The sequence below is a fragment of the Nansenia antarctica genome (assembly GCF_963989245.1).
Source record: "Nansenia antarctica genome assembly, chromosome: 3".
Classification (NCBI taxonomy): Eukaryota; Metazoa; Chordata; class Actinopteri; order Argentiniformes; family Microstomatidae; genus Nansenia; species Nansenia antarctica.
In genome coordinates, this window is record NC_137688.1 from 24,759,594 (window position 1) to 24,785,077 (window position 25,484).

At 44.1% G+C, this 25,484-nt stretch overlaps 3 protein-coding genes across 3 annotated transcripts; 1 reads left to right on the top strand and 2 right to left on the bottom strand.

Moving 5' to 3' along the window:
• Positions 1-6,481: 6,481 nt before the first annotated feature.
• On the top strand, positions 6,482-7,894 carry LOC308153926 (N-acetyllactosaminide beta-1,3-N-acetylglucosaminyltransferase 2; the record flags this gene model as incomplete). The annotated part of the gene is made up of 1 exon (XM_080527110.1): positions 6,482-7,894. The coding sequence occupies one exon, from the start codon at positions 6,482-6,484 to the stop codon at positions 7,892-7,894; it is 1,413 nt and encodes a 470-aa protein (XP_080383236.1).
• A 1,802-nt stretch (positions 7,895-9,696) lies between these two features.
• Positions 9,697-12,465, bottom strand: eif1ad (eukaryotic translation initiation factor 1A domain containing). The gene is made up of 5 exons (XM_080525900.1): positions 12,329-12,465; positions 11,502-11,620; positions 11,232-11,340; positions 10,652-10,760; positions 9,697-10,422 (listed from the first exon to the last, which is right to left on the bottom strand). The coding sequence occupies exons 2-5, from the start codon at positions 11,586-11,588 to the stop codon at positions 10,167-10,169; spliced, it is 561 nt and encodes a 186-aa protein (XP_080382026.1). The 5' UTR covers positions 11,589-11,620; positions 12,329-12,465; the 3' UTR covers positions 9,697-10,166.
• Positions 12,466-14,570: 2,105 nt separating this feature from the next.
• Positions 14,571-25,446, bottom strand: ctsf (cathepsin F). The gene is made up of 14 exons (XM_080526717.1): positions 25,063-25,446; positions 24,260-24,370; positions 21,824-21,905; positions 21,629-21,705; positions 21,456-21,528; positions 19,412-19,525; positions 18,826-18,974; positions 18,625-18,721; positions 18,379-18,459; positions 17,984-18,103; positions 17,425-17,489; positions 17,220-17,310; positions 15,740-15,798; positions 14,571-15,536 (listed from the first exon to the last, which is right to left on the bottom strand). Exons 1-14 carry the CDS (start codon positions 25,297-25,299, stop codon positions 15,462-15,464), a joined length of 1,431 nt encoding a protein of 476 aa, XP_080382843.1. The 5' UTR covers positions 25,300-25,446; the 3' UTR covers positions 14,571-15,461.
• Positions 25,447-25,484: the final 38 nt, after the last annotated feature.

Sequence of the window (25,484 nt, forward strand, 5' to 3'; positions counted from 1 at the left end):
CAAAAATTGTCTACTAGCTAACAGCAAAGACTTTTTTTATAGGGGAAAAATATTTATATGTAAAGTTTTTGATTTACAGCATTATGAGAGAAAAAAAGAAGAGAATATTACGTGCCAATTTTTTCACGAGTTAGATAATAGAATAATATTGTGGTGCCTTTTGCTGTGTGCTGAAGCCGGAGGTCCAGTTACGTTTTTGTAGCCTTTCTAATACAGACTCCTCATTTTTATAGACCAATCTCCTTCCTTTTACTTTCCTTAATCTGATTTGGGATCTCCCTGTTTGAACTGTGATATGATTCTGTCATCATGCAATATGAATCACTCCTGTGTAAAGGTGTATGTTTACATGAGTAGGATCCACGTGTGGTTGTTGTTTCACGGGGACATTTATCACAGGCGCAACAGGATGGTGTCCTGTCCTCGGACAGGAGGTCATAGGGTTTTGATGAGTCACTCCAACAAACTCACATCAGTCATTCATGTCATCCACTGCCTGTCTTTGTATATTGTTTCCATAGAAACAGAGGATTGCAGGAGTTCAATGGGAAGAGTGATCCAAGGAACCTGTACAGGTGTTCAGGGTGTGTGTGTGTGTGTGTGTGTGTGTGTGTGTGTGTGTGTGTGTGCGTGTGTCTGTGAGTGTGTGTGTGCGTGTGCGTGTGCGTGTGCGTGTGCGTGTGTGTGTGCGCGTGTGTCTGTGAGTGTGTGTGTGCGCGTGTGTCTGTGAGTGTGTGTATGCATGCGTTTGTGTGTGTGTATGTGTGTTTGTGTACGTGTGTCTGGGTGTGTGCATGCGCATGTACAGCTACAGCTATGTGTGCATGTATATTGTTTCCATAGAAACAGAGGATTGCAGGAGTTCAATGGGAAGAGTGATCCAAGGAACCTGTACAGGTGTTCAGGGTGTGTGTGTGTGTGTGTGTGTGTGTGTGTGTGTGTGTGTGTGTGTGTGTGTGTGTGTGCGCGCGCATGTGTCTGTGAGTGTGTGTGTGCATGCGTTTGTGTGTGTGTGTGTGTATGTGTGTGTGTGTGTGTGTGTTTGTGTACGTGTGTCTGCGTGTGTGCATGCGGGTGTGTGTGCGTACATGTGTGTGTGCATACATGCGTACATGCGTACATGTGTACATGTGTGTGTGCGTACGTGCGTTGGTATGTGTGTGCTTCATGATGAGTCGTAGGTGGGTCACAGAGGAGCCCTGAGAGTGTCCATGTTAGCTACGAGGGGGTGGTCTCCTGTTCAACTGACATACTCAACCCACCAATCCTCATGCTGCCAGAAGCTCCATTGCACTGTAAAACCTCCTTCCACGAGCAGTCATTGGCCAGGGAGCTGCCAATCCCACCAAGTCAACCAATCCTGTCGATCCAGCCTGATATCTGGCCTCCATGGACTGCCCACTCCTGTTCCTATGCCAGCAGCTTCTAGCCGCACTGTGTCTCAGGACTTAACGCATCCCATTGAGTAAAAAAAATGACTCCCATCGAACAAGAGCACTCTGCCATGGTCCCTAGGCCAGATCCACAGTCCTCCTCCTCGTCTGTCTCATGTGTGAGGGTGAATGTGTGAGTTTTAGGAAAAACTCTTGAAACTTGAAAAAAAAAAGAAAAGAAAAGAAAAGTTGGGTTTTTAGAAATGCCAAAATATGCTGTTATGTGGTTGTGGCTCTCCTGAATGATAGTCTATGACAGTGTAATAAAGACACGGGTTTGTTGTGATGATGATGATGATGATGATGATAGTAGTGATCCTAGTTCATTAGAATGGCTTGCTGTGTGTGGACACAGGTTCATGTCTTTAGCAGAGTCTCTCCTATGTTGACTGCGGTGCGCTTGAGTCTGATTGGTTCCTTGTTTTAATCATAGCCAACAGATGGTATGATGATATATCGATTATTGCATCCTTTTTTGCATTCCTATACCTTTATGAACATAAGTATACCTTTTGCTTGGTCATATTGACTGAATGATCTGATATGTGTCTGTCACCGTCTGCCCCCATCCTGAGAATATTATGAGAGGGTAAAACATAACCTTATGGCAAATATTATAACAAAACAACCCCGGGCCACTCTGCAATGGGTTTCAGCCACTCCTAAGGATTCACTCCAGAAAATACAATGAGATTTAAATAGATTGGAGAGCTTCTGGCTTTCTCAACCTAAAGGAAAGGATATTGTGTCAAATACAGTACATGTCCCAATGAGTTTGTCCCAAATATGAATAACAATTTGCCCTTAAACAGAGGAGTCACATGAGGTGCATGTATCACTAACATTTTAAGTACCTTTAAAAAAATGACAACAAACTCCTTTGATAAAATCTGAGGACTTTTGTGATCACTTAGAAATACATAGGTTCTTTTCATGGCCCAAAGTTCTGGCTAGTTTGTCTTAGTATCACTGTATTCAATCTGGGATTTGCAATGTGGAATACTGCAAGTGAGGGTAGTGTGCTTCTAGAGGTAGATAAATTGTAAAATCCCCCTCCCCTGCAACCACCTCTCCCCCCCTTCTAACAGACACATGCACGCACACACACACACACACATACACATACACACATACACACACACACACATACAGACCACGTACAGAAAGAGACACACACACACACACCCATTGGAACTTCTTCCATGTTTGTGTTTGTCCAGCAGTTGTCCTTTTCCCCTCCCTCCTCCTCCTCCACCCCCCCTCCCCCCTGCATGTCCTAGTGGTCCAGGTAGTTGGGTGCATGGGAAAAAGCAGCAAGCAAATCGTTTTCCACTCGTTGAAAAGTGTCTTCATTTAACATTCAGCAATAAGTCCCCTTTTCTCATGTCCATTCTTGGAATATGCTAGAAATTGTTTGCAAGTTTTATCAAACATACTTGTAAAGAAGAAAAATCCAAACCACCTCTTCATATGAAAATAAATCTTTATTCCTACCATTTTGCAATAGTGTTGTCATCTGTTACAAAGACTTACTGTATTTGTTGCGTCAATGTGGGTATGAGGATGTAACCACAGTGTCTCATCTCAAAAGATTGTGAACATACTTGAGGAGTACCAACTGAGTCAAACGCATACATCAGGAGCAGGTTTTGCTAGTTAACTCATTAATGACTGTATGAAATGGAATATAATATAATAGAATAGATCTTTGGGACTTTGAAGAGGTAAGAAAACCAGCTAAAACGATAATGCCACTAGGTGGCAAAGTTTTCCAGTCTCTTCCATTGACACAAAATATACTAGTTGAACATCACATTTTAAATGAGACCTTGCATGAAAATCCACAATTCTGAATATCTCCTTTCCACTATATACATGCCACTTCTATTTTAAGACCATATATCTATTAAATGCAAAATAATGTGTTTTAAGCGACATACATACGTTTCTATAGCCGACAGGAAAATCAAATGAGTCCCAGAAATCAATATCCTATATCCTATGCACTGACAAGGTCTTCTAGCAGACTCCTGATACAGTACAGTACAGTGTGTTGATCTACTAAACAACACATACTCACCACTGGGCAGGTTCATCTTTCATCTTAACAGGTGAAATAAATGATTGGTAAAAAACATACTGTGTCTATTACCTCACGCTGAATAAGTCAATCAACATCCTATGACAAGCCTTTCTGAATACGTAGCTACAGCAATGATGGCTTCCAGCAGCAGTAGCTACAGCGATCCTAGAATAGATACCCGTCAGAAGTTATGCCTCCTGTAATATCATCAACTAAAGGCTAGATCGCATGCTGTTCCAGGGCTGAATATACACCATTGCAGATTGAATAGGCATCATACTTTTAAACTAGTGAACAGCAGGGGGGGGGGGGGGGGGGGGGGACACTATGAGGACTTAGCATGTGTGGATAAGGAGTGTTACAATTGATTGCAGTTTGCATTGAAAAGCCCCTATTATCATCTCTGTTTGTTAATACATAAGAAGAGCCATGCAACGTGCAATCATTCCTATACATTGACATATACAAACAGAAACAAAGAAAGTTGAGTGGTTTGACTGGTCCAGTGAAATATAAGTCCTGTTTTTCTAGGTTTGAACCGGACATTCTCTGTCTGAATACCTAAGCAGCTTTAATCTAAAACATACAACAGAAATGATCAACTCTCTGGTCTCTGGTTACTTCATTCTTCAGCTGTGTGTTATATAAAAGTGAGAGTCCTAAAATACATATCCCCCTTAGGATGTCATATATACTGTAGCCAATGTCTCATAGCAAATGGACTGTATCGTGAACTATTACTAACAAGGTATGAATTCCCTTCATGTTCTGTTACATTGCATTGCAGTGAGGTAAGTATTGTGATGAACCTGTTGTGGGACGATTGCCTAACCATGGATTTACATTGACATTGACATTTTTGGCATTTAGCAGATGCCTTATTCCAAAGCGACTTACAATCAATACATTACAAGTGAATCATCAATCAACCAGTCGTAGCAGGAAAAGTAATCTAGCTCAGGCCAGTGGCCATTGGCAGTATTTTTTTAAATTCTTTTTTAATAGTAAACACTGGATAGACATTACATTACCATGGGCAGCTGTGGTTTGAGAAACGCTGGGCCTCACGGGGTTAAAAGGAAGAGCGGAGCGTTCATTCTGGGTTGCTGGAGAGTAGTCTATGATACGTCTCGTTGTGAGCTGGTACGCCCGTGGTGGGAGGGGGTCGTTCACATGCTTTTAGTAATGCCGGCGATGAAGACAGGAAGTCAGGGGAGTGTTCCAGAACTTAGGGGGGGGGGCTAGGTGCCTCCTTTAGGCAGAGAGGGCCGGGGACCTTAGAGGCATACATGCTCTTAGCTGTTCTCCAGCCTGGAGGTCGGGGCTCGGCCTGCGGTCCGACTACAGGTCTTGTTTCCTCAGGGAGTCTGATGGTGTCATCAGCTCAGACCCGGGTGGGTTTTAAGTTTTAACCCTTCACTATTTTTCATGTTTAATGTGTGTGTACGATTTGTATGTTCCTTCCCTATACCCCTGTCTGCTGTTGTAAAGTTTGAACCCTCTGGGAACATCAGGAGGGTGCTGTGGGCGTCTCAGCTACAGCTATGCAGGTCATGACCCTGCCCCGATCTGAGTGTTTAATATGGGCGTTGTGCGAAGCCCTTGATGTGATGTTGTGCCGTGCATCCGGCTGGTTTTGTGTGTGCATCCCTAACACGTGTGTAGAGGGGTGCGTATTCACTTATCTTGAGCATGGCCCTTGCTATGAGTGTACAACGCCATGTGGGTTTTAATCTTGATCGCCGTGGTGCCCGTTAGGCAGCTGAATAGCTGTGCACTAGAGTTGAGTCTGACACTTCACCTGCTGAGTTCCCCCCTCTGAATTGTATGGCAGTATGTTAATAAAGATTATTGACTGTCTATCTACTGTCAGTGTGTGTGGCGTGTCCTCCTTTCCCGGGCTTGTTTATGACAGTATGCAGAAAGTCTTTTTGATTATTGTAATTAAGGTTCCACCTGCATGAATTAACGGGGGAGGACACTTTATTTATCTTGCCTTATTGCCTTATTTGTCTTTATAACTACCTCCACTTTATTTCTCCTGTCCAAGAACTGAAGCCTAAGAATTGTAGGCCTACTCTCTTATGCTGGTACAATGGGATGTAACAATAAACTTGAAACTTGGAGGTTCCCATGCATGTTGCTCCCCTGTTAAGTGACTTTCATTATGCACCACTACTGTGCTGATACTGTATCTATGTTTAATAATACCAAGGTGTAGTTTGGTAACCGTAACGGTTTTTTTTCACGTTATCTTGGATTGTGCGTCCTGTTTGCTATCTTTGTTTGTGCAGGGCTACCGTGCCTTTCATTCTGTTGAATGATATGTAGTCTAAGCTATTGTCACACAAACCTCATGGTAAACCATACAGCATCTGTAGACGGTGGATTATCTTATTCCACCGAATAATATACACAATTTAATTTCAGGCCATTGTACTACCTCAGTAAAAGGGTCATATTTCATCTTAAGTCATCGGCGGGTGTAATAGAAAGTATAAATGTCCTCTCCTCTGGGCGTGCTACCTGTGACGCTCATAGGTAGACGCTCATAGGTAGATTGTTCCACACCGCGGCGCTCCTTGTCATTCACCCACGTTTGTTTGACAGCGTCGCGAATTCACGAGGTGTTTAACTGTGCAGCTGGAGTAATTAACTCGGTTTCGCACATGTTTCTGTTTTTCTAATATTTTTTTCTAAAATTGCTCTATTTCTCTACAAGCAGCATATGGGAGAAGGTCCCTTTTAATAGGAACATTGAGGTAAGCTTGTATTTCTAATCTTGTGATCTTGTATTTGAAAACAAAACTGTTGTTTGTTATATTGAATGGTCTCTTCAACACTTAAGACTTTCGTAATATGAAGATTGTCATTTGCGCGACGTGACAATCGCCGGCATGCAGACCTTTTCACCAGACCACCGGACCATAATCACCTATTGTATCCTCTTCTCTCCTGTAGTTAAATGGCGCAATGTTGGTGTCGGTGGGGTCGGCTGCTCCTGTGCCTGTGTAGCCCTTGTATCGTGCTGGCATTTCTTCTTCTCTACGTCACACTGGCCTTGTGCTACAACATGGTCCATTCCAGCAAGGAGGGCTTACCCATTCACTTCATCGCAGCAGGGGCATCCAGAACAGGTGAGCTGGCCCCCCACCCCAAATCCTTCTGGGACCTCAATCCACACGGAGGGGCGGTCTGGAACAAGCTCCAGTTGCTCCTCGATCGCCGTTACAACCCCATCCTCAGGCCTAAACCCTCCAAAGAGGACAGTAACCATAAAACCACCAATCATTATTTAGGGACTCAGACCCTTTTGAGTGCAGGTGTCTCAGAAATCAGGGACATGGAGGCAAGAATGGCTAATTTCTCCAGCCTGCCTCTGCAGATGTGGGACTTTGTGCGCTCTATGCACTCCAGGGAGTACCTCGTCCTCATCGAGCCCCCCAGGGGAAGGTGCGGGGCTGGGGCAGTGAAGCAGGAGAGAGCCCCCCTCCTGCTGCTGGCCATCAAGACCCACGAGGTGAACTTTGAGAGACGGCAGGCCATCCGTCAGACCTGGGGCCAGGCCAGGTGGGTAATGGGGGTGAGGGCGAGGGGTGGGGATGTCCACAGGGTCTTCCTCCTGGGGAAGAACCTCACAGAGAAGAGTGGCGGTTCTGGTGGTTCTGGTGGTCCGGTGGTAGACAGCAAGCTACTGGAGAAGGAGAGTCAGATCTATGGGGACATCCTCCAGTGGGACTTCCACGACTCCTTCTTCAATCTGACTCTGAAGGACGTGCTGTTCTGGGACTGGTTCTCCGACCGCTGCCCTGACACGAGATTTGTCTTCAAAGGGGACGACGACATCCTGGTGCACACCCCGGCCCTGCTGGACTACCTCCAGGAGCAGACGACCCTGGCAGGGGGGCTGGGGGGCCTGAGGGACTTTGTGGTGGGGGACATGATCAGTGCTGCCCTCCCCAGCAGGGATGCCACCACCAAGTACTTCATTCCAGCCAGCTTCTACAAAGGGCTGTACCCTACATACCTGGGCGGGGGAGGGGTGGTGTACTCGGGCCTCCTGGCCAAGCAGCTCCACCTGGTCTCCCGCAGGGTGCACCTGTTCCCCATCGACGACGTCTACCTGGGCATGTGCCTGCACAGACTCCAGGTGTATCCCATTCACCATCCGGCCTTCCTCACCTTCGATTTCCCCAAAAAAGAAGCGAAGAGGCTGTGTGCGTACCACACCATCCTCATGGTCCACAAACGGAGCCCGGCCCAGGTCACCCGGCTGTGGGCGGAGCTGAAAGCCACGCAGGACCAATGCAGGAACACTTCCCTGAGACAGGAGAAGACATGTAAAGGAAAGAATACTTGTACTATTCCAACAATGTGACACGTTTGAGCTGTGGTTATTACCTCATATTTAACTAATGTTGAAGAGGCTGACTGTGTGAGTGTATTGATTGTGTGATATGTACCTCAGAACATACTGTGACTACTCAGTAACCTCAACCCGTTGCTCAATAACCACCAGTGAAACTGCTTTTTGTTATTCTTCAGGATACCTGATGCCTGCGCTAGGCCAACAATGTGAGGAATGTAGGATTCCTTTTTTTATTTTTATTTTTTTTACTAAATTTTTTTAATTACATTGTATTATTACAATAATGTATTGTATTACATTACATTGTATTATTACTTAATGTTTAAATAATGTTTAACCTATGTTGAAGAGGTTGACGGGGGTGAGTATTTATTTTTGTATTTATGTTGTTGTTTATTGAGTAGTTGCTCCACTAGAAAAGTAAGTTCCTCCAAAGTCTTATGTTGGTAGTTGATCAAGATGGTTTGGACTATAGATTGTCCAATAGATGGTTAGTAAAGTGTAAAGGTGCATAAAATGTCTAAATGGTATTTAAAAATCTGTGAAGTTAGTAGTATTAAAATAGGGTCAGTCAGTACAAAAAGTTGGATTGAGACCAGATGAAAAGAGGAGATGGATTTTTATGTATCATAGAAACCTAATGGTCCTCATAGAAACCCATGTTAATTCATGCTACTTTTTCACAGACAAATCTTAAACCTCGTCCAGGATTAGATTACAGTTGCAATGGAAAATAATCTAGTTTAGTCTAGAACTAGGCTTAAGCCTTGCCTGTGAGACCGACCCATTAAGTTTTGAAACCCTAAACAGTATCAGAACTCTGAATGGAAGTTCTTTAGGTGGAGTCAGTCTACAGATGTTACAGCTGAGTTGAGGTGTCAAGCCCCTACCCTGGACACCTTCAAATCAGCCCTCAAAACCCACCTGTTCACCAAGGCCTTTGGCCCCTATTTTAGTTTTCATCATTGTCTGTGTTTTCTGTTTTGTCTGTCTGGCTGTTTTTCTGTACATGTGTAAAGCGTCCTTGGGTTCCTTGAAAGGCGCTATATAAAACCAACATATTATTATTATTATTATAAAATATGAAAAAGTGTGGCATGGAAACAAAAATGTTTAAAATGTGTTTAAAGGTTAAGCAGTTTAGGCTGTGCCTGCAGCGGTATAAGCATGAATAGCAATGAATGCAGATTTGAGTAGCCTAAAGCTCAACAAGTGTAAATAGTATTAAACATCTGAATGTAAGCTATTTCTGTAGATCAGTCTACAGACTGCCCTGCGTAAGTAATTGGACAGAGAAGCATTTTTTCTTCTTTTCAGAAGTTCAAATTCATTGGATTCAAATGTAAAATTCTTGATTGGCCAAATCAATCAAGCATTAGATTTCCTGATAGGATTTTAGACAAAAAGACCTCAAAACAAACTGAAGTTGGCTGCGATACAGGCATGGCAAGGATGTGAAGGATTGTCAACCAAATACTAAACATGAGTGTTTCATTTGGACATTATATTAATCTGTCCCATTACTTTCGGTGCCCTGAAATAGGTGGACTATGTATAAAAAAGTGTTGTCATTTCCAAATGGTGAAACCAATGTGTACACAAATACCCTCAAATAAAACCAGATAATCTATATTTCAACCTCAGAATTGAATTGTTTGACTTCTAATCCAACATGTTGGTGTATTAGAGCCAAACAAAGAAGAAATGCTTCACTGTCCCATTACTTACACTGCATGTGCCATATCAGAAACTGAACACACAAAGCCCTATATAAGTCAGATACAGGTGTATTTATTCATACAAATGAATTACACAATCATATGTACAGAAATGATATTTGTTCTTCAGTCAGGAATGTCAAGGCTAGTTTTCCTCCGATTCCACCAGCAGGCTACCCTTTCTCTCTAGGGTAGATGTGGTGGTATAAGTGGCCTATAGTGTCGGTCCATCGGATGCCACATTATTTACACAAAACTGGCACAATAGTTGGATGCTAATGGATGCTAAATTATCACAACAATCAATCTCAATATTTAAATTGTAATTGTTTGACTAGATTTAATGGGTTGGTGCTCATTCAATCGAACACCAATTCCACACACTGTACATCCTTGACCAGCATCGAGTCAGATCTCTGGGGGGGGTACTCCATCAACATCGCAAAAGGAAAATCCAGGCTTATTTTGATAAGTCTCGCGAGATGTTGATGGAATACCCCCCTGGTGTCAATGTTTGTCCACAGAAGTGAAGGAAGTGCCTTGAGACGTCAACAACGTTCTCACTACAAGCCCTTCTCCGCTTTCTCCTCCTTGTCCTTGTCCTCTTCGTCCTCAGTTTCTTCTTCGCTCTCGCTGTAGTGGTAGTTGCAGCGGTTGGTGTTGACGAAAAGATCACTCTCGTCATCCTCAGAGTCACTAGACTGATCACTCCCTTCCTCCCCGTCGTCCTTGTCCTTGCCCTTGTCCTCCCTCCTCTCCACGGGCTGTTGCGTGTCTCTCCTCTCCTCCAACGAGGGCTCTTCTGTGAATCCCTCTGGCCTGTCAGAAGACAAACCACATCAAAAACGACCATTAGGATTTAGAGAATATTCTAGAAGCCATTTAGAATAGGGCAGCAGATACATAGGGCCGTTTGTCTGACAGGGTGTCGCCATCCAGAAATGTATATTGTCTGCTGATGTTTACAATAGGTGACGGTTACGTTTGTGTGTTTGTGACGGAAATAGGAGTATCATTATAATGAGATTGGGGTAGCCCGAAAACTCACCACAGCTCAAGCTTCTGCAGGTTCTGGATGTTATCCCTGTACAGTATGAAGCTGATCTCTCCCCTCACCTTCTCTCCTTCCTCAATAGGGTCCACGATCACATAGTCACCTACAAGAGAGATGGAATGTTTCAACGATCTTGCAGCAGTTCAACACATTCCTACAAGTGTCAGATACTTAAATAAATGCCCCCCGGGTCATTCCCGAACTAGTTCTGCTAGAGTACTCTCGGGAACATCATGCATTATTCAATGTTATGTATGTACAGTGCATTCGGAAAGTATTCAGACCCCTGTCACTTATTCCACATTTTGTTGTGTTATAGACTCAGTTCCCACTCGTTTATCTTTTTATTGCGATAGAGACAGTACAGAGTTGACAGGAAGGATGGGTGAGAGAGAGAGAGAAGGGATGACATGCAGGATATGTTTTAAGAATACTTACTTTGTCATTCTGGGGTATTGTGTGTGGGTTAATGGCAAATTAATTTAAATTAATCCATTTTAAATTGAGTACTAAATACTTTCCAAATGCACTGTATGTATTTACTCCTGTAGGTCACAATGCCACAGCAGTATACCTCTCTTGATCCAGATATTCTTGCGGAACTTGGGGGGCATGCTCACAAGGAAGTTCTCCCCCTGGGCTGTCACCGCCTCATGCAGGTTATTTCCACGACTACCGAGGACCTAAGAATGGGATTACGGATGTGTGTAAGAATTCAGGAATTCTAAGCTGCCTGGCTAGTTTTAGGCAGACATAAACAGTAATTGTGGGAGAACCAGAACATTTCAACATGGCATTCTGTCAAGCTATTGCTTAACTGCGGTAACATTGGTGAAGCACTCACCCTGACGATCTGTTGGTTTTCTGTAGGTGTGACATAGTCACCCAGAACCTCCTTCACGACGTGCTTACGTTTGGTCGCCTGGGACATTGTTGAAATTGTGCTTTAGTTGTAGTCGCCAGCTGATGAAAGAAGTGTACAGGTTAATCTAAGCAAATACCGTTGTTTACCATAATCCTCTCTGATCTTCCCACTGCTGCCAGACTAGACTGAAGACCCATCTCTTCAAACTACGTCTTGACTGTTCCTCCTAAGTACCTCTTCATATCTACTACCCCCTGGACAGTTTCTCTACTGTATGATAATATATATATATATATATATATATATATATATATATATATATATATATATATATATATATATACATTCAAAGTAACCCTTCCTTCTTCTTTGCATTGTGACTGCCAATGGCCCCTGGTCCTAGCATATGCCATACATGTGTATTCCTGATGACTGATGTATAGATGATTCACTTGCTTTAGACAAATGTACTTGTTGTACATTTCTTTGGATGAAGGCGTCTGCTGATTATCTCAAATGTAAATGATCTAAGGAAGCTATTTGACTGCGCCATGCTTCAAGACATGCAGCCAGTTAGCTAGCTTGCTCTGGGGTTAACTTACATCGACCATTAGTCCCTGCAGCTCTCATACACAGCAAGTGTATATGCTGTTTAGTTAACAAATGAGAGCAACATTAATCGGTCCATATCAAACGATGGAATATGCCAGCAAGATACTGCTATGCATCTGTAGCTGTATTAGCTAGCTTGCTTGCTAGATGGGTTTACTTAATGAAACAGCTATAAGAAGACGCTTGCTACATACCTTGAATATCACAACTGAGAAGATGTGTCTTTTTAATGTAGACCTAGGATTCTGATGTGTAAAATATTATGTAAACTTTTGGAAAAGCAGGATGATAAATAGTTCTCAGCTGCAGCCAAGAAACCCATGTGCTTCCTTCCGTGTTTGGAAGCCTGACGTAATTACCCCAGTTGCATTCTGGGAGGTGTAGTGCTTGTCTCTTAATCCTGAGCTGTGTTCAAGAAAGAGGGCATCTCTTTATTTGAAATTGTATTGACCTAATAAAACAAACATTTCGTGCTGTGAATAGATACCGTGTTCTCTCAAATTAGCTTAGCATATAGGGGCGGTTTCCCAGACACAGATTAAGACAAAGCCTCACTTTTAAACTGGACTAACTAAAATTGCATTTCTCAGACATGTTTTAAAATAGTTGTAATATATAGTTAATTTCACATAAATTTTTAATAAATGTGATTTCCAGAATTAAAATATGAGCTATTACAGAAGTAATTAGTTACTTCCAGAAGTTAAATTAGAATTTGATGGAGGCAGCTTTACGTTCTGATTAGTGCAGTTAGTCAATGTCAGTGTTGGGAAATGACCCATGAACACCACAGAGGCCTGATCCTAACCCTAACCCACTGTACACCACAGAGGCCTAATCCTAACCCTAACCCACTGTACACATGCAATCTGTAGTCCAGGATTAAGAGGCTTCGGGCCGGTTTCAGAGACAAGGCTTAAGCCTAGTCCTGGACTAAATCACACTTTCAATGTAAAATCTCCATTGAAGATGTTTTTTAGTCTAGGATTAGGCTTAAGCCTTGTCTGTGAAACCGGCCCTACATCTGCTTCTTCATTGTATTGAATTCAAGAAACTGTAGTTCAGGTTTTCAATTACTTGGTTTATGTTAGATTAGGTTAGGTTAGATTAGATGTGCTTGATGTACAGTATATGTACAGAAGTATGCAGACTTCTATAATTCTGGGCCGGTTTCAGAGACAAGGCTTAAGCCTAGTCCTGGACTAAATCACACTTGGAATGGAATGGACTTTATTTGTCATTGCTACAGTACAGGTACCAAACAACGACATTTAGGAGGGGTGGCTCCCCTGGTGTTAGGAAAGGATTTTTTTAAATATATATATATATATATATATATATATATATATATAGAAAGAGCATAAAATCACAAGAAGGTAAGGAGCTGGTTTACATAGATAAAGGCTATGTACACAATCCACTGTACTATACTGCACAGATAGTCAACTAGGGTTGTCATATTGCACAAAAGTATTTTTTCACGTTATTTTAAAGTGTCACAGTTTGCAGGCTTGAAATGTACATGTTTGTGCCTCAGCACTAGCTGCCATACAATCCGTCCGGACTGTCCTGGGCCCAGAACTTAGGCCTTTGCTGTGTTCAGGGCCTTGACGGCCCTGTGGTAGAAGCAGTTCTTCAGTCTGTTTGTCTTAGCGGCCGGGGTCCTGTACCTCTTATTCGAGGGCAGCCTGATAAAGTGTACATGCCCAGGGTGGGTCGGGTCCCTGGAGATCTTGGAGTAAAATCTCCATTGAAGATGTTTTTTAGTCTAGGACTAGGCTTAAGCCTTGTCTGTGAAACCGGCCCATAATGTTTTACACAGAGTAGATTTTTAAAACTGAAATTAACTAACAATTAGTTTTGTTTTCATCTCCCTACATTGTTTGGCATACTCCTGTATTCCATCAACTTGGCTAAAGGAAAATCTAGTTTTATTTTGATAAAAAAATAAGCCTGGATTTTCCTTTAGCGGCGTTGATGGAATACCCCCCGATTGAATGTAAAATCTAATTGTGTGACGGCCCCAGTGTGTCATGTGATGGTGTTCCAGTGCTCTCCACAAGATAAACAATAGACATTTGTGTTGCATCCCATGTTTTTGAAGCAACCTCACACAAAACATGATTGATCCTTATTGTTAGGGTTAGGGTTAGTTACTTATCTTAGTGAGGGATTCCATAGACCAGAACACAGTAATCAGAAGTTAAACACTGTTTCAAAAATCAAGGGCCGGTTTCACAGTCACTAAAAAGCACATCTTCAATGGTGATTGTACATACCAGGACTAGGCTTAAACCTTGTCTGTGAAACTAGCCCCAAATGTTTTAATTTGGATTAATTTAAGTAGAATTAGGCCTATCCTGATTTAAATTAAACTCTGTCTGGGAAAATGCCCCATACAGTAATAACATAATAACACAATAAAAACAAGGATAAGAGATTTTATTCAACCTTAGTTTGTCTTACATAGCATTATGTAACAGCAAATACACAACAACAGCCAAATGTTCACCCTCTTCTCATTCCCAAAACCATGCAAACCTATTCTTTGTAACCTGTACAAAGTTGTCAAATAAACTAGTGATCCAGGGATTGACGTTACATGGTATTGCACAAAATAATATTACAACAGAGGGAACTATCAAAAGCACACAGGCATTATATACTCTAGTTAAGAGCACGGTAGGGCAGTAGCACTGAACAGTCACATTTAGGGAAACGGATGAATAACGGAATGACAGCATGACTGCAGTTTAAAAACACCCCATTAGTAGGATAAGTTATAGTACTGTTACGATAGATGATTGAAATAACCTAGAAACACAGCAATTATATTATCCTTAAGGATTATTAGATAGCCTCAAATACCAATGTAAAACCTATATTTAAATCACAATAAAAGATCGGCAATATCTTAAAACTATAGCTTACTAGGAGCTGGTCTGTTTAGGTAAAGATGAGATGTGAGGTATGATCAAATACTGCAGTGCTACCCTTAATAGAGTATAGAATCAGCAGGAATTGGGCCCACCCAGTATCTGACCCCTTACTACACACTGTGGGTGTGGGTAGGTTACTACACACTGTGGGTGTGGGTAGTTTACTACACACTGTGGGTGTGGGTAGGTTACTACACACTGTGGATGTGGATCGTTTGTGCAGTAGTCATGTTGGTGGGGTAGCTTCGCTTCTCTTCAAAGAGATTGGCATGAGTATTATGCCCAAATATTAATCATTTCACATGAAACTCAGAGGAGGTTACTAGAGGTTAGTTTGTAGTTGTGTGTGTGTGTGTGTGTGTGTGTGTGTGTGTGTGTGTGTGGTCATCTAGTTGACCACGGCAGATGAGCACATCTTGTTGATCCCACAGAGTCGTTTCCCCCTGTAGAGGTTATAATAACCCTGGAGGACACAAAACAACTTATTTAAGTCAACAATCCAAAACAGTCATTTGTTTGCACATTGAGATGACATCATTTTTGAATGGAAAGATGCTCTAATTGGTTGGATTTGAACCCCATGTAGTGAACACATGTAGTCCCGACCCTAAGCCAGTGGAGCAATTGAGAAAGGGCCAGAGACTCAGTATGGCCGTCTGTTCTCACCTGCTCCCCATAGTCCTCTCCCCAGCTGTTCTTGATGGCCCAGAAGGGAACGCCTTTACCTGCAGAGAGAGGAACAGACACAGGGACGATGGTTACTCATCATGTACCTGCTGACTCATCACAGAGGGATGCTAGAGCGAGCACTAAAAGAAGAGCACATGTCACCAAGAGTGCAAACGTTAATCTGATGACAAAATAGGCTTAAAGGGAAGTTATCTGAAAATAATTTCAGCTACATTTCATAACGGGAGGCTATATTCTTGAAACCTCAGCAACTAATCTGCAATTTGTGGCAGTCTGTTTTCCTTGGCAGCGAGAGCGCTGTAGCGGCGTAGATGCAGAGATATAAGCAACAATGTCATATGAATTCACAAATAATCTGTCATCCTAAAACTAAAGTAGGAACATTTCTAAAATATATACCGAATTCAATGTGTGCAGGGTGATTTTAAAAATGTTCCTACTTAAGTTTTAGGATGACTGAGATTATTTGTGAATTCAAATGACATTGTCGCTTATTTCTCTGTATCTACGCCTCTACAGCAGAGGAAAATAGAAACAAAGCATTCAACTTTGCTACTTCAAGTGAGCCTCACTTCGCAGACGTCCTGCTTTTCCCCCTGTGCTCTAGCACGTCTCATAAATCACTAGGAGTTGTTAAACTGCAGCTCACGGTACGGAGACGTTATGGTGGTGTGATGACATTCGTAAACTTTAGGCCGTAGTTCACGCTAGAGAGCAAAACCGGCGCCCCCCTCCCCTCTCTGGAAGAGCTGTACAACACACGCTGTCTCAGGAAGGCCTCCAAGATCTCCAGGGACCCGACCCACCCTGGGCACGTACACTTTATCAGGCTGCCCTCGAATAGGAGGTACAGGACCCCGGCCGCTAAGACAAACAGACTGAAGAACTGCTTCTACCACAGCAAAGGCCCAAGTTCTGGGCCCAGGACAGTCCGGACGGATTGTATGGCAGCTAGTGCTGAGGCACAAACATGTACATTTCAAGCCTGCAAACTGTGACACTTTAAAATAACGTGGAAAAAATACTTTTGTGCAATATGACAACCCTAGTTGACTATCTGTGCAGTATAGTACAGTGGATTGTGTACACAGCCTTTATTTATGTAAACCAGCTCCTTACCTTCTTGTGATTTTATGCTTTTTCTAAAATGTTTTTTTTTTTTCCCTTTCCTAACACCAGGGGAGCCACCCCTCCTAAATTTCGTTGTTTGGTACCTGTACTGTAGCAATGACAAATAAAGTCCATTCCATTCCATTCCATTCCAAAACAATGGGCCGAGCCAAACTGAGCTGTACTAGGCCTGGCCTGGTTAGGCATCCATCGTTTCTGAAACAGTGCTGGAAAGAAAATATCGGAGCCCAGTATGGTTCGGGTTCGGCCCTGTAGTGTGGAAAGCCTATTAGCGCTGTAGGATTAAAGCGGGACAGTGTGTGTCGTTCAAGTGTTAAAGTCTCACGTTCTCCATATCCCACGAGCAGCACTGCGTGGTCAATCATCCAGGGGTTGCAGAAGATCTTCAGAGGGTGAGACACACCCTTCCTGTAGAACTGAGGAGGAAGGAAGACTGTAAGTCAGGTAGGACAGATATACAGAATGACCACCATGTCATTATGACACCGTTGAGGGGCATGATGATGATGCAGTAATGCTGCATCTGTTACCTGCATAGCGAAAGCGTTCAGGGCCACAGAGATGGGTCCATTCTCCGCCAGCCAGGCAGCGATTTCTAAATGTGAGGAGATGAGATCATGATTAATAACGTGTGTCGCCGAGCCTCCGCCATGTCTTGTTCAATCTGGTCGACATCCAATCCTTCCAATATCTCTTTTTCATTATATACCACCCCTCCCCATCTCTCCTTTCTCCCCTCTCTCTTTCTCCCTCACCCCCCTCTCTCTCTCTCTCTCTTTCTCCCTCACCACTCCCTCCCTCTCTCTCTCTCTCTCTCTTTCTCCATCACCCTTCTCTCTCTCTCTCTCTCCCTCTCCCTCACCCCCCATCTCTCTCTCTCTTTCTCCCTCACCACTCCCTCTCTCTCTCTTTCTCCCTCACCACTCCCTCTCTCTCTCTCTTTCTCCCTCACCACTCCCTCTCTATCTCCCTCACCACTCCCTCTCTATCTCCCTCACCACTCCCTCCCTCTCTCTCTCTCTCTCTCTCTCCCTCACCCCTCTCTCTCTCTCTCACTGTCTCTCTTTCTCCCTCGCCCCTCTCTCTCACCATGCTCGTCCTTGGATAGCTCCACAGAGCTGTTGATGTAGACGGCCACTTTGTCGGTGGTGAAGTCACAGCTCTGCTTGTGGCCTGTGTAGTTGTAGTCAGTCTCTGTCTCCAGACCACCTGCGAAGGACGGGGAGGGGGGGATGGGGGGAGTAGGGGGAGGGGGGGGGTGAAGAGGGAAGAGGTCAAGTAATAAGATAAGATACAAGAATATACTATTGTACAGTGCCATGTGTAAGTAATGGGACAGTGAAGCACCCCCCCCCCTCTGCCCCACAAGCCTTCCCCCTCCCTAACCCAGCTTCCACCTCTCCCCCCTCTCTCTCCCCCCTCCCTAACCCAGCTCCCACCTCTCCCCCCTCCCTAACCCAGCTCCCACCTCTCCCCCTTCTCACCCAGCTTCTCGATGGCCTCGTATGCATTGGATGGCAGCCCGCCCCCACACGCCTGGTCCTTCACATCACAGTCCACCAGCTCTGTGAGGGACGGAGCGTTCAACACGTCAACTCAAGACTCGTTCAAGAAATAATTTAAACCAGATAAATGTTCATAAATGCTCTTGAATGCTGGAAACTATACATATGCATGTAGCATGTAAAGTGTTTCTATATTTTGTTACATCCACAGCATCTGTGCTTTACCTTGTTCAGACAGGGACAGGAGTTTGCCGTGTTTCAGAAACCACTGGCCCTCGATGTTCCCTGTCACTGAGAACGCCCAGCACGAGCCGCACATGCCCTGCAAGACACACACACACACACACACACACACACAAAGTAACTCAGACAACTGCAAACTGTGCAATCCTATTAAGCTTTTTTCATCTGTTTTCCAGCCTCTACCTGGTTCTTGACGGGGCTGACTGCTCCATGCTCTCTCCAGTCCCAGCTGGGAGGGGCGGGGCCACGGGGGCGGGCGGCAGGCTTCATTGGACGATGGAGGCTCACTTGGCTCAGCAGCGGGTTCAGGTACAGGGAGCGAAACTCCTCCTCTGAATGGAGAGAGAGAAAGAGAGAGGGAGAGAAAGAGAGAGAGAAAGAGAGAGGGGGAGAGAGAGAGAGAGAGAGAAAGGAACGAGGTAATCAAGTCATGGTTTATTTAGCCAGGTCTGGTACATGAACACAGTTCAAAATGTTTCTGTCTCATACTCTCACACACGCACACACGCTCAAGCGCACGCGCACTCGCACTCACGCACTCACGCACTCACGCACTCTCTCACTCTCTCACTCTCTCACTCTCTCACTCTCTCACTCTCTCACTCTCTCACTCACGCACTCTCTCACTCACGCACTCTCTCACTCTCACTCTCACTCTCACTCTCACTCTCACTCTCACTCTCACTCACTCACTCACTCACTCACACACTCACACACTCACACACTCACACACACTCACACACTCACACACTCACACACACACACACACCTGTGAGGTCACTGAACTTGGTGACTCCATACTCGGCTGAGCCCTGGTCCAGAGACTGCACTTTCTCTGCTGTCTTCAGGTTCTCGTGGAAAATACGCAGACGCTTGTCGGCTTCTGCATCAGCAAAGGTCACGGCAATCAGGAAAAACAGGTCACAGCATAACAACAGTTATCGAGGTATTCTGTGCATCAGGGTTTCCGTTAGAAAAAATTGCCGCCGGACATCGTGTCCGGGAAGATTTCGATTTACCGGACAAACGTGATATATTCCGGTCATCATATTAAAATATAAAAAAAAAAAAAAAAAAAAAAAAAAATCTAATATAGCTGTTTGTCGCGGTGATTACTGTTGTGTAGCGGCCTATATATGCCATTTAATGTCTATTTCTCATCCGATACGATTAGATGCGAGCTATATCATATATAATAATATAACATGATTCGCATGCGCGCTATGCCATTATGTCCAGCGCTGAACGGGCGCCTCACTGGGAACTGAACAGACAGCATCGATCAATGAACAGACTCCACATTACGTTAACTGAAGTTTGTTAAATTGTTTGGGATTAATGTGAGTTTTCTATTTTCTCTTTCCAGTTTTACCCTTTTTTTTATCAATAAAACAACGTCATTTCTGGTCAGGTCTCGCTGGTTGGGAAGGCATTTCGTTTAGCTGCCTGTCAAATCATACTTAATCGGACTCGGGAGTATGTCAATGAGGAGAACATAACTGTTTATTGAGAAACAATAGGCAGGCTGGGATACGTATATAAAGAAATACCACAATGTCTAGATGTATAACATTTTATTGAACAGTGCAAGCATGTAGGCTTCTGGCGTGACATCGTACCCCTAACGTTCTTAGGGCTTGTTTGAAAAGCTTAGACTGAAAGTTAGTGCCCTGGTCAGATTGTATAACAAGAGGAAGACCGAATGTGGAAAAAAACGTTGTTAAAGCTTTCACCACTGAGCTGGCTGATATGTTACGCAACGGAACAGCTTCGGGAAAACGGGTAGCAGCGCACATAATAGTAAGCAAATACTGACTTCCACTTTTAGTCCTAGGCAAAGGTCCAACACAATCAATTATTACACGTTCAAATGGCTCCCCTATAGCAGGAATGGGATGCAATGGTGCGGGTGGAATGGATTGATTAGGCTTACCCGCCATCTGACAAGTATGGCAACAGCGGCAGTGCTTGGCAACATCCGCCTTCAGTCCGGGCCAAAAGAAATGTTTCAATATCAGCTGATAAGTTTTAGTTATACCTAAATGTCCTGACCACTGGCTCTCATGTGCTACAGATAACACCTGTTGTCTATAACCCACAGGCACAACCACTTGTTTTACAGTATAGTATTCCACTCACAACCATTTGCATTAGGAGGAGACCATTTACGCATTAATATCCCATCGTTAAGGAAATAAACTACGTTGCCCCCTATTTCAGATTCCTCACTAGCTGCATGTAAAAAACATTTGTTTAATGACTGATCAGCTACTTGAGCGACACGCAATCGCTCGCCGGTTACAGGCAGAGATAGGCTGTCAGCGGATGGTATGGTAGGACTCGGGGAGGATGGTAACTCTACCACTTTCTCCCTGGGAGAAGCTGAAACAATCGGGTTCTCATCCCTTTCAGAAAAGGCTTGCATAATCACACTATCACAGAGAGAAACATCGCTATCCTCCTCTCTGCCTCGACTCGATTGTGCACGAGTTATACCGCACACCGGAAACAACCGCTGTTTCGCATAGGCAGCCTACACATTAGGAGTCATCATCATGCCGGTGTCAAATCATATCATAATAAAATAAATACATAGCCTATATATTCGTCTTTTTTTAAAATAGAAGGAATCAGAATGTGAACTTTAGCGAATTGTATTCAAATTGTGCTTAGAGGGAATTATTTTCACCGGACATTTATGTCCGACGAGTTTTCAATTTGTCGGACTTAAACAACTTTTACCGGACAAAGTCCGGGAATTACCGGTTAACGGAAACCCTGCTGTGCATTATGACTTCATATCTCTCTCATACCCTCTTGGCTGCTGTAGGTTCGGTTGTATCTGACCATGAAGTCTTTGAACTGGCCGAGCAGCTCCACTGACTCCTATCACAAGAGAAATTAGGAATATTGGCACAGAAATATAGCTTTAGTACACACACTCAAACAAACATACTACAGTACAGTATCGTTGCTATTGCTTTACCTCTGCAGGTTTGCTGGTGGCCCGGGGCAGGAATTCCACTTTGTTGGTCTCAACTTTGTCGGTCTCTTTGGGCTCAACTAGAGAGAGCACACATCATGGAAAAAACCCGAAATAGAAGTCTTATTTATTCTTGTAAACAACGTGGCAACGCCACCCTAAACAGACGAGTGTGTTAGACAGTTAGACGTCACTGACCTGCTGGCTGGCACTTCTGTTTGAGGAGGGTGGACTTGCTCTCCCAGGGAATGTCCCAGACCTCAAACACACACACCTCGGTCTAGCAGGAAACACAACCGGACTGGGGTCAAAATAAGACTCTCAGCAGGAATGTTTACAACTGTTCATGTAAGTGAAATGAGGTGTTGAGGAACTGTTCATGTTGGAAGTGTTCATGTGAGTGTTATGTAACATATATGACACAATGTAAAACCATCTATCCTCCTCTCTATGTGGTGTCCATCGCTGTGAGAGTGACGCCCAGTTCCTTCTAAAGTTAACTGAGTGAGGAGCAGACGTGGATGAAGCAACACTGAGAACCGCCTCTATCTGGACAAAGAAGCAGAACTGAGTGTTGTCTTTCTCAACATCTGGTTTCCTAGATGTACGGAGACAACTCCAGATAACACTCTGTTTAGTTGTGGAAACAAAAAACACCAGGACAAAGAGATCATGTACATAATGTCGGCATGTGAGTCACTGTGTGTCAAATCCAAGTCATGAGAAGTTATTTATCACAAGGTCCTGGTCACATGATGATAAGGGGGAGGAGAGCTGAACACAAAGACTGATTAATAACCTCTAGCAGACCCAGATAAAAATACACACACGCGCACGCAGACACACACACACACACACACACACACACAGGCTTTGGAGCTTTATTACGTAGCTAGTGCTTAATCATTTAGGCTTTTGCAAATATTTTACAATATAATCGCAAAACTGTGGGCATCTATTTGATAAAGAGCAAGCTGTAGTATTTTATTTTTCCTACAAATATTCCCACACCACTATTGTCCCAACTCACACACACCTACACACACACTGAACAGGGGGGTATTCCATCAACGTCGCCATAGGAAAATCCAGGCTTATTTTGATTGAAGTCTTGCGAGATTTATCAAAATAAGCCTGGATTTTCCTTGAGTGAGATTAATGGAATACGCCTCAGGTGTCAGCCAGCATGAGGGCTTAATATCTGACCTCACCTCCCCCCAGGTGTCTTAATATCTGACCTCACCTTCCCCCAGGTGTGTTAATATCTGTCTCACCTCCCCCAGGTGTGTTAATATCTGTCTCACCTCCCCCAGGTGTCTTAATGTCTGACCTCACCTCCCCCCAGGTGTGTTAATATCTGACCTCACCTTCCCCCAGGTGTCTTAATATCTGTCTCACCTCCCCCAGGTGTCTTAATATCTGTCTCACCTTCCCCAGGTGTCTTAATATCTGGCCTCACCTCCCCCAGGTGTCTTAATATCTGTCTCACCTCCCCCCAGGTGTCTTAATATCTGTCTCACCTCCCCCAGGTGTCTTAATATCTGTCTCACCTCCCCCCAGGTGTCTTAATATCTGTCTCACCTCCCCCAGGTGTCTTAATATCTGACCTCACCTTCCCCCAGGTGTCTTAATATCTGACCTCACCTTCCCCCAGGTGTGTTAATATCTGACCTCACCTCCCCCAGGTGTCTTAATATCTGACCTCACCTTCCCCCAGGTGTGTTAATATCTGTCTCACCTCCCCCAGGTGTCTTAATATCTGACCTCACCTCCCCCAGGTGTCTTAATATCTGACCTCACCTTCCCCCAGGTGTCTTAATATCTGTCTCACCTCCCCCAGGTGTCTTAATATCTGTCTCACCTTCCCCCAGGTGTCTTAATATCTGTCTCACCTCCCCCCAGGTGTCTTAATATCTGACCTCACCTTCCCCCAGGTGTCTTAATATCTGTCTCACCTCCCCCCAGGTGTCTTAATATCTGTCTCACCTCCCCCAGGTGTCTTAATATCTGTCTCACCTCCCCCAGGTGTCTTAATATCTGTCTCACCTCCCCCAGGTGTCTTAATATCTGTCTCACCTTCCCCCAGGTGTGTTAATATCTGACTCACCTTCCCCCAGGTGTGTTAATATCTGACCTCACCTCCCCCCAGGTGTCTTAATATCTGACCTCACCTTCCCCAGGTGTCTTAATATCTGACCTCACCTTCCCCCAGGTGTCTTAATATCTGTCTCACCTTCCCCAGGTGTGTTAATATCTGACCTCACCTTCCCCCAGGTGTCTTAATATCTGTCTCACCTCCCCCAGGTGTCTTAATATCTGTCTCACCTCCCCCAGGTGTCTTAATATCTGACCTCACCTTCCCCCAGGTGTCTTAATATCTGTCTCACCTCCCCCAGGTGTCTTAATATCTGTCTCACCTCCCCCCAGGTGTCTTAATATCTGTCTCACCTCCCCCAGGTGTCTTAATATCTGACCTCACCTTCCCCCAGGTGTGTTAATATCTGACCTCACCTTCCCCAGGTGTCTTAATATCTGACCTCACCTCCCCCAGGTGTCTTAATATCTGTCTCACCTCCCCCAGGTGTCTTAATATCTGTCTCACCTCCCCCCAGGTGTCTTAATATCTGACCTCACCTTCAACTGGTGTGTCTCAGGGTAGAAGTCACAGGTGCGCAGCCTCGAAGCCTTCTTACACTGGGTGTTACTGAGCTCCACTGTGATGGTGTACCTCACTCCCTTCACCAGCTGCAAGACACAGAAACACAGAAGGTAAGCATTAATCAACAAACAACTGTGCTCTGTATTATTGTTTTGCCATCTAGCCTAACGTTTTGCTCCTAAATCATTTTCTTGACACATCTAGTAATTATATGGTAGTCCTTTTGTAACTGGAGGATTATGTCTTCAATATTCTGATTATAAACAACTGAATTGTCTGGCTTGAAATATAAGGGTTTTCAGATTTATATCACCACCATGATATGAAAAGCAACTATTTTTTAGGCAAAATGAAATGCTCAGTTGAGCTGGACCAGAGCAATGCTAGCCGTGGAAGCACACACGGTAGGTCACGCAGTTCAGACGAACAGGGGGGTATTCCATCAACGTCGCTAAAGGAAAATCCAGGTTTATTTTTGATAACTCTCGCGAGAATCAGAATAAACCGGGATTTTCCCTTTAGAGGCATTGACGGAATAACCCCCAGGTTGGTGTGATGACGTACTAGCAAATTTAAATAGCCGCATAGGGATAATGGTTGTTTACAACACCACACAATGACGTTTCAGTTAAATCCCTATTAATGACAAATCAAACATATAATCAATTGATACTTGATATCATATCAACCATATAAATAAGCCTACGTAGCTACTTGTCTACCTATAATAAGGCTTAGGTTACCTCATTCGTGTTCAACTAAAAAGATCAAAACAAACCTGTTTAGTGGCTGAGATAATCTTGCTGACTCTGCGGACGTGCATCGCATTGGACCCCATGTTGTAACGCTCCTCCGCGAACTTGACGGCTTTGCTCAACCCCGGGTCTGAGTCCGCCAGACGGAGCGGCCCCCCGATCAAGTGGCTCTCCGGCTCCTGATCCGAGCCCAGAACCGAGCCCCAGACGGCCAGGGCAATGCAGAGGATTACCGGGCAACGGCGAAATACGACGTCCATGTTGACCCGTCTGTCTGTATAGAAAAGGACCAGCGGCTGGTGAACACTGATGTTCGTTTACCCAGTTAACTATCAATCCGACAACTGCGACAACCAATCTAGAGCAGCCAGAATAATAAACAACGGTTACACAATGATACTGTTGCCAGAAACAACCCGCACGGCACTAATGACAAGGGAGGAGC

Excerpts from the sequence above, each read along its gene's own strand:
- eif1ad (XM_080525900.1), bottom strand. The coding sequence starts at position 11,588 with ATGTCCCAGGCGACCAAACGTAAGCACGTCGTGAAGGAGGTTCTGGGT. Across the intron at positions 11,341-11,501 it reads AAAACCAACAGATCGTCAGG|GTCCTCGGTAGTCGTGGAAA; the intron begins GTGAGTGCTTCA and ends TCCCATTCTTAG. Across the intron at positions 10,423-10,651 it reads CTGCAGAAGCTTGAGCTGTG|GCCAGAGGGATTCACAGAAG; the intron begins GTGAGTTTTCGG and ends GTCTTCTGACAG.
- ctsf (XM_080526717.1), bottom strand. The coding sequence starts at position 25,299 with ATGGACGTCGTATTTCGCCGTTGCCCGGTAATCCTCTGCATTGCCCTG. Across the intron at positions 18,104-18,378 it reads CGAGGCCATCGAGAAGCTGG|GTGGTCTGGAGACAGAGACT; the intron begins GTGAGAAGGGGG and ends CGTCCTTCGCAG. Across the intron at positions 15,537-15,739 it reads GAGAGGACTATGGGGAGCAG|GGTTATTATAACCTCTACAG; the intron begins GTGAGAACAGAC and ends TGTGTCCTCCAG.